General features: G+C 38.0%; 1 protein-coding gene across 1 annotated transcript in view; it reads left to right on the forward strand.

The window, feature by feature from the left end:
- Window positions 1-5,367, forward strand: part of antxr1c (ANTXR cell adhesion molecule 1c) — an 86,601-nt gene extending 81,234 nt beyond the window's left edge. The window contains exon 18 of the mRNA XM_030163461.1: window positions 3,915-5,367. Coding sequence (XP_030019321.1) covers window positions 3,915-4,208 — 294 coding nt within the window. The 3' untranslated portion in view covers window positions 4,209-5,367. The remainder of the gene's footprint in view (window positions 1-3,914) is intronic.
- Window positions 5,368-8,249: the final 2,882 nt, after the last annotated feature.

Raw genomic sequence — 8,249 nt, forward strand, 5'->3', positions numbered from 1 at the left:
ACAAGTAGCTACTGAGTGAAATTTGATTTCTACCGGAACAAATTAACTTGTTTTATATTTTGACAAGCCAAACTTACACTGTTAGATTTTTACTCAGCTGCTTTTTCCCCCCTTATCCACTCCACACACACACACACACACACACACGCACACACACACGCACACACACACACACACTCCTGACTCTAGTAATGGAGTCACAGTGTTTCAGTCTGCAGGACAGAACATTGGACTAACGGGGATGATGTGAAGTGGGGGCGTCAGATGGGGATTTAAATGTAATCTGGAACACCAGCTGGCCACACACAAACCCACGCAGACACAACAACACAAGCATACAAAGAACAGTGACTGTCCCATGACCTGAAGTCCACGGATGTCACTGCCTACTTAGCCCAGATGTACTTCAGATTAGACACCTATGTGTGTCTGCTATATCAGTGTGCGTACATGTAATCTGTCAGTGTTTGACATTTAATACCATTCTACATTAACCCTTCGTAGTTCACTCATAGAAATACTCTGAAATGCAAATTTTCAACCTTAATGTGTTATTGGAGGACATGATTAGAAGGCATTATTTTTGTGAAATTGTTCAAAACTTATTATTATGTAAAACAAGAGTTCCCAAAGTGGGGTACGTGTACCCCCAGGGTTACTTGGAAGAAGCCAAGGTCGTACTTGAAATTTTTTTTTGGAAAAATACATTAAATAAGTCAATTAATGCTGAAATTTAAAACACAATAAATACATTAATATAATAGTTTTATTGTCAATCATATTGTTGAAGCGTTGGTAACATTTTAAAAACATTTCTAGTTTATATTATTCAAAATTAGTTTATTTGAGTGGCTGAGTAATTATTTTTTGTTGATGAAAGGTTCATTTATTGATTAATGACCAATGTATTTATTTTTATCAATGAAAGATGGCACTTTTCAGTTTATATTTTTCACACAAAATTGACTTTAAATTTTATTTATATATACATATATATATATATATATATATATATATATTTTTTTTTTTTTTTTTTTTTTTTTTTTTTTTTTTTTAACAGTTAATATATGTGTTTGTTTACAAAGTTTTGAAAATATAAACAGACAAGAGTTGGAGGTACTTGGCTAAAAAAGTATATTTCAGGGGGTACTCCACTGTGAAAAAAAAGTTTGAAAACCACTGATGGTTAAAAAATCAAGGTCAGTGAAGTTACCATATTTGGTTTCTTAACTGTAAGTGGGAAAAAAAATTAAAAAAGAAGTGCATGGAAAAAATACAAGAAAAATACATGTAAGGTGAAAAGAGCAACTTTTAAGACATTAGACCCCCATGCGTGCTGGTCCAGACCCCTGTCCACATCCACATGATCCCTTTGAACATCATTCCTTACATTAGTACCATTACTGCATGGTACCGAACAAAGCAGGTCCACTCACTGGTCGTGCAGAGGTGGACCTTACAGACCCTGTAGACCACACTGGACCTCAGATTGTTGACTCACTGTCCTCACTGGAACTGCTGATGTCACTGTCTTGTAATGTATGCAGAAATTACCAAAAATAGTCACTTGCCCGATAAAGGATTAATGTGATCCAGTTGTTATATGTTGCATAGACACTGAATGCATATTTATTTGTTTGTACATATAAATAAAAGCATTTTAGAGATTTTTCAGATTCAGATCAAGATGTATTAAGCAAAAAACACTAAATTTTCTTTTTCTCTTTTGAAAGTTACCAAAAACCATCCAAATGAACGATCCATCCTTTGTTTCATTCTCCACACTACATGATTCTGTCAGAATGTTCTTAATCCAGTATTTAATATGCATAAGCATTCATAAAAATAGGACAGTCCCCACTAACTATAGCTCATATTACTCATATCACATATTACATTGCAAAAATCAAAGTCTTACCAAGTGTATTTTTCTCATTTCTAGTAAAAATATGTCATCACACTTAAAATAAGACATAATCACCTAAAAAGTAACTTTTCAGTGAGATATAAGAACTGATTTTAAGACGATAGATCTGGAAAATCTTATGTCAAGAAATCTTACCAAGATGATTTTCACTTGTTCCATTGACTGATTTTTTTGCTTAATTCAAGCAAAAAAATCTGCCAATGGAACAAGTAAAAAAAAATTATCTCGGTAACTGACCAAATGTGCTTTTCCTGAATGGGACCGATAACTCACCGGCATATGGTGCTTCTGGTGATCTAACCAGTATTATTATTGGATGGAACTAAAGAAAATAATCAATAGATGAATCAATTACAAAAATAATGGATCGCTGCAGCTCTAGACTAAAGTACTTTTTCCTTCTCTGTTTATTTTCATTTTGATTTGACTACCTTTCACTGTCATTCATTTACAGCTCTTATATTCACCTCATTATCTGTTACCAGCCTCAGAAACCTTGGGGTTGTGTTCGATCAGGCTATGTTTTTGGAGGGTCATTCCCAACAGCTGACCAAAAACTGTTTTTATCACTTGAGGAATATCTCTGAAGTAAGGAGGACGTTGTCCAAATCAGATCTTGAAATGATCATTCATGCCTTCATGTTGTTTCATATTGATTACTGCAATTCTGTGTTCACTTGTTTCAATAAGACGACTCTCAACAGACTTCAGATGGCAGAAAATTCTGCTGCTAGACTTTAGACAAGTACACCCAGAAAAGCCCCCATCCCCCCATTTGGTCAGCTCTTCATTGGCTTCCAGTTAAATTTCGTCTCGATTTTAAAATTTTTATCCTGACTTTCCGGGCGCTGCATGGTCAGACCCCACAGTATATTGCTGACTTGTTGTACCCCTACCCCTCAGGGTGCACCCTTAGGTCTTCAGGCCAGAGCCTCCTGAAGGTCCAACAGACTCATTTTAAGACCTGTCCTTTCAGGCTGTAGCCCCCAGACTGTGGAATGACCTGCCCCTGTCCCTCCATATGGTCGACTCTGGACTCTTTTAAAAAGCAGCTCAAGATGTTTTTGTTTTGGAAAGCTTTTGGTTGATGGATTTATCCTTTTTATTTATGACCTTCACCAAGACGAACAGCAGAGGTTATGTTTTCATTGGGGTTTGTCTGTCTGTTTGTTTGTTAGCAAGATAACTCAAAAAGTTATGGACGGATTTGGATGAAATTTTCAGGAAATGTTGATACTGGCACAAGGAACAAATGATTAAATGTGGGTGGTTTTATGAAGTTATTCTTATGTTGTTTTATTGCATCCATTTTATGTACAGCCCTTTATTACCTCCACCAGGCGTGTTTGCGTACATGTTTGTTTGTTTTTTAGCAAGATAACTCAAAAAGTTATGGACAGATTTTCATGAAATTTTCAGGAAATGTTGATACTGGCACAAGGAACAAATGATTAAATTTTGGTGGTGATTGGGGGGTGGGGGGATCTGTCTTGGCAGAGGTCTGCACTCTCCGAGTGCTTTTCTTGTGATTTTTAATGTATTCACAGCTACTTATACTCTGCATTTATTCATTTATTGATTGTTGATGTGGTATGGCTGTGTTTGTGGAGCAGTGACCGCATTTTGTATTCTGAATTTCCCTATCTGTCTGTCCGTCCGTCCGTCTATCTAGCTATCTATCTATCTATCTATCTGTCTATCTGTCTGTGAAGAGCGCTTTATAAACTAGAAAAGCACTCAGACAGCATAGACCTCCGCCAAGGCAGATCAGTTCACCCCCCCCCCCCCCCCCCAAATCACCACCAAAATTTAATCATTTGTTCCTTGTGCTAGTATCAAGATTTCCTGAAAACTTCAAAATCGTTCCATAACTTTTTGAGTTATCTTGCTAACAGACAGACAGATAAACTTTACTTAATTACTTACTAATTCTTTCACTACGTTACTGTTCAAATTAATCCAGCGTCTCTCTCTCTTTACTTTTTAGGGTCGATGCATCAACTTCACAAGAGTAAAAGACGAGTCTGCAGCAGCCAAAGCCCAGCCTCGCACCCCCATCCACACCCCTTCACCACCGCCGCCCGACTGCCGCCCCGCGACCCGCACCGCCAGCAGTCCCCCCGCCAAGGCGCCCCCTACAGGTCAGCTACCACTGGGGCCGCCACCGACCCGCACGCCCCCGGGGCTTCCGTGCCCACCTCCGTCACGCCCCCCCGCCCACGCTGCGCCCCTGAATTTCACAGACGAACCTTTCCCACTTCCCCCAACGCACCCAGTTTGATATCACAGACTTTATCGCTCTGTTGACCAGTTCCTTCAGTGTGAAGGCGGTGGTCTTTCACTGCCAAACGTTCTCCTGCTAAAAGCCAAAGATCAGCAGAATTTTGAGTCCCACCCTGGTTGTAATACTCTGTTTATCTTGTGTGGGATGGAGTGTGAAGTCAAACTGATACCTGGTCATTTTATGCCAATTTGGAAATTCACTTTTATGGCAAGTCTTTCTGCAGATTCCTGGATCAAATTGGACACAGTTTGTTCTATTTCTAAAAGCCAAATTACAGCTCTGGCTCACCCTGAAGTGGACAGAAAAGCATTTACAGTGTTTAAACCCCTTTTCTTTATGGCAGAAAGCTAAGGAAAAAAGATATGTCAGTGATTCGGACATAAAACAGTACATGCTTTCATTTGAACATATGTTTGGAAACTAAAAGCTATCATTAGAGTTGAAATATTACAATGTTCTTTGCTTCTGAGGTGAAAAGCTCACCCTCCCAAAAGGAACTGGACGGTGACAGTTTGGTTTTATTGTGACAAACATCAATTCTGACGGAAATCCTTTTAGTTTGACTTGGCATTTCGTCTCATGCAGAGGTCAAATGGAGCGATCGAGGGAAAGATTTCACTCAGTGTTGGCGTTTATGTGATCACGGAGGATTGTTGCTGGACAGCAAAGCATGTAAGGACAGGACGTCCACAGAGAAATATTGAAATGGATGAAATTTCTTTGTTGTCTTTATCAACTACTGAGTTATGCCATGGTTGTCTAGAGTCAAGTGTAAGATTGGTTGTGCATGGAAATCAGAGTTAATACCATTAAATTGAAAAAAGGTTTAGTGGATAAGATTTACAAGGATTTAGAAGGGTCCAACTGCAGAAGTGGAATCTTCTCTTGTTCCATTTTTCTTACCTAGAATTATCCGTTTATATCTGCAGAGGAGTGGCTCGCCTTTCACAGAGTCCACCGAGTTTCTACCGTTTCTCCAAATGAACTTCCTCTCTTTTATAGCGTTAAGGTGTGTTTCTGTCACCTGCTATATTAAATTGTGGAATAAAGTTAAGTCCCAAAAATCTGTTTCTGGGTCAGGGTTAGGAGCATAAGAGTAATATTCAAGTATTAGATTTTTTTTTTGAAAGGGAACATCTTTTGTTTTTTTCATTGTTTTTTTGGCTGAAACTACATCAGTTTAACCTTTAAAGACCCACGACTATTTTTGTCACAATTTCCACATGATTTTTTTTTTTCCAAGTCATTTATCAGCATTTATTATTATATTTTCCTCTGAATTAAGCATTTTTCAACAAAAATCAGGTATTTCCTATATTTCATTTGCTGATCATGTAGATGTTCATAAAAGCTCAGATTAAAGTCAAAGTTTATTATATCAAATCAGAAAAAAGTAAGGAAAAAGTGACTTTTTCAACAACATACATCATTAATCGAACATAAACCCAGTGTGTCCATCCACTGTCACTGATCCAACTCCATGGGTTTTACTGGGGAATCAATGCTGTAGAAGATGACGGTGTTTCCATGTTCACTACAAAACCTTTGAATGAAAAGATGACAGACTGTATTTTACCTCGATTACATGTATTGATAGGATTAGTGGATCAACACACACTAACTATTTTAGCTCAGTAGATGCTTTTGGTCAGCAGTGGATGTTTGGGTCTTTCTGGGTTAAACATGGTTCAGATGTTCTCCTATCCCTGACACTAGCCCAGTTTTAGAGTGTGGGTTCCATGAGGCCAACTAAAAAGACCAGAAGAGGACAAACCACACAGTGGCTCTTATGAGGGTGTTTTTGAACGGCCACCATAGGTAAGGGTGAGGAAACACCAGCACCACCTGCAACCTCACCTCTAGATGTCACTAGAAATGACACACTGAACCTTTAAGAAGAACTGTGCTCTGCAAAGGTTTTGGCAAACGTATTTCCAAAACATTTTCAATATAAGGTCATTCTTTAACAGTATTAATTTTAAACTGAGGTAAACTAGATCTCATGTGCTAAACATTTCCATTTTGGATGCCTTTTGTTCTCTGTGCCAAAGTGAAATATTCCTACTCCTGTTTGTGCTTTTATCCAACTACATGCTAACTGGATAATTTGCAGCCCTTCATTATAAAAGTTACAGCAGTTATGCAGTCACATGGATTTTGTAGTTGAGTTGTTGTACCATTCAGTGACAGGGAAGTGTACAGATGTTTTGTGGAAAGTATGTTTTTACATTATATGTATGAGATGCGTTTTTGAATGCCATGTTGGTTGATGTCTTTGAGGCTTTGGATTTTGTCCTTAACCACCTTCTTATGTAGCTAAAATTAGAATACAGCAATTTATATTTTTGTTTTTCTATTTTTGGGGATCTGCGCACATAGACTGCTGGATGATTACCGTACGCATATGTCTTTTTTATTAAATGGACATTGAAACTCATTGAATTGAGCAACCAAAAATCAGGTACCATCTCTCCTCACATTTTTACACAATCCTGATACTGTACTTACCATGATGTGTTTTTTTTTTTTTTTTTTTTATGTATTCAGTTTATTCAACATCGGTCACATTGCAACTGCAGGGCAGTTCAAAGAGCATCTAATTTATTTTACTCCCCAAGAGAAATAGAGGAGAGTACTTGAATATCGACAAGGTGTCCAACCACCAAGGCGGACACTGTGCGCAGAATTTAGAAATACAACAGCTAACCAGTTAAAATCATTTAAGGTTTACCAGCATTTCTCATCTCTCAACACAGTTGCACTGAAACATATTTGTTGAAACTATGTTGGGTATTGAGGAGGAAAAATGAATCAAAAATCAGACGTGTGAACATCTTAGCAGTCTCTTCTGCACTTGTTTGCTTTTTCGTAGTGTAGAAAAGAGGCTGAAAACTGCTGGTAAACCTTATACATGTAGTGCCTTCTGGAGTTTTTCTTCTTTTTTTTATTACTTTGATTTGTACGTCATTCAGATATGTCCTGTACCGTTGTGTAATACATGCATTTGTAATCTGTCTTCGAGCCTTAAAGCTGTTTCACTGCTGAGCTTTACATACAACCATCTACATGAACTTCCATTACACTGAAAAGGGCTTTGATATCACTCAGAGGGTTTACGACAGCATGTCCACAGAGACCAACAACTATTGTCTACTATCTGAACTAGAATCAGAGGTGGAGTGAAGGAGAACACCCCAGCACCAGCTCCTCTGGTCAGGGCTCACCATGGATACGAGTCAGTGCGAACTGAGTTAAGATGAAATGCATTATGTTAACCCATGTTTTTACACATATAAACAGCAGTACTGAAGCAAAATATGAAAGACGTATATGATTATCTTTGATGATTGATATGACTTTTTTAACAGTATCAATAAAGGTTGACGTCCAAGCTTCTTCAACAGTGATTGTGTGTGTGGTTTTTTCTTGATCCTGTGTATTATATAGGATTTAGTGAAACTGATACCTGATACAGAGGAGTCCAAAGAACCAGAGCCAGAGGCTGCTTTGTCTTGATTCAATTACAAGTCAGCAGTTACAATCTCATGTCCAAATACGGTCACTTTTGGTTCCAAAGAGCCAAGGCAGTGAAGGAAAACAGCCTCCTGGCTAGAACCCGACTGATATGGGATATCGATATACCGATACTGAGGGTTGAAAAAAGCCGATATCCAATATATCGGCTGATATCCGATATTGGCTGATAACCGATATATTGGCCGATATATGAAATAAGAACACTGATCTACACAGGATATAATATTCTTATATTAGATAATTGTGGACAGGTGGATTAACAGTCGCATAAATCTTTGTTTATCTCACAAAGATAATTTACACAACTTTCAAATGCAAACTATACAATCACAAAAATAATTAGAGCAAAAAATATGACTGACCACAAAATTATGTTTTCACTCACAAATTTTAATGTGTCTGCCTCACAGCACTACAGCTTCCCATGTGGACTAAGGACTAAACTGAGCATGTGCAGAGTGAATTAGGTGAGTCCTAAGTTGCTCCTGACTGGAGCAACAG

This window comes from Sphaeramia orbicularis, chromosome 19 (genome assembly GCF_902148855.1).
Source record: "Sphaeramia orbicularis chromosome 19, fSphaOr1.1, whole genome shotgun sequence".
NCBI lineage: Eukaryota > Metazoa > Chordata > Actinopteri > Kurtiformes > Apogonidae > Sphaeramia > Sphaeramia orbicularis.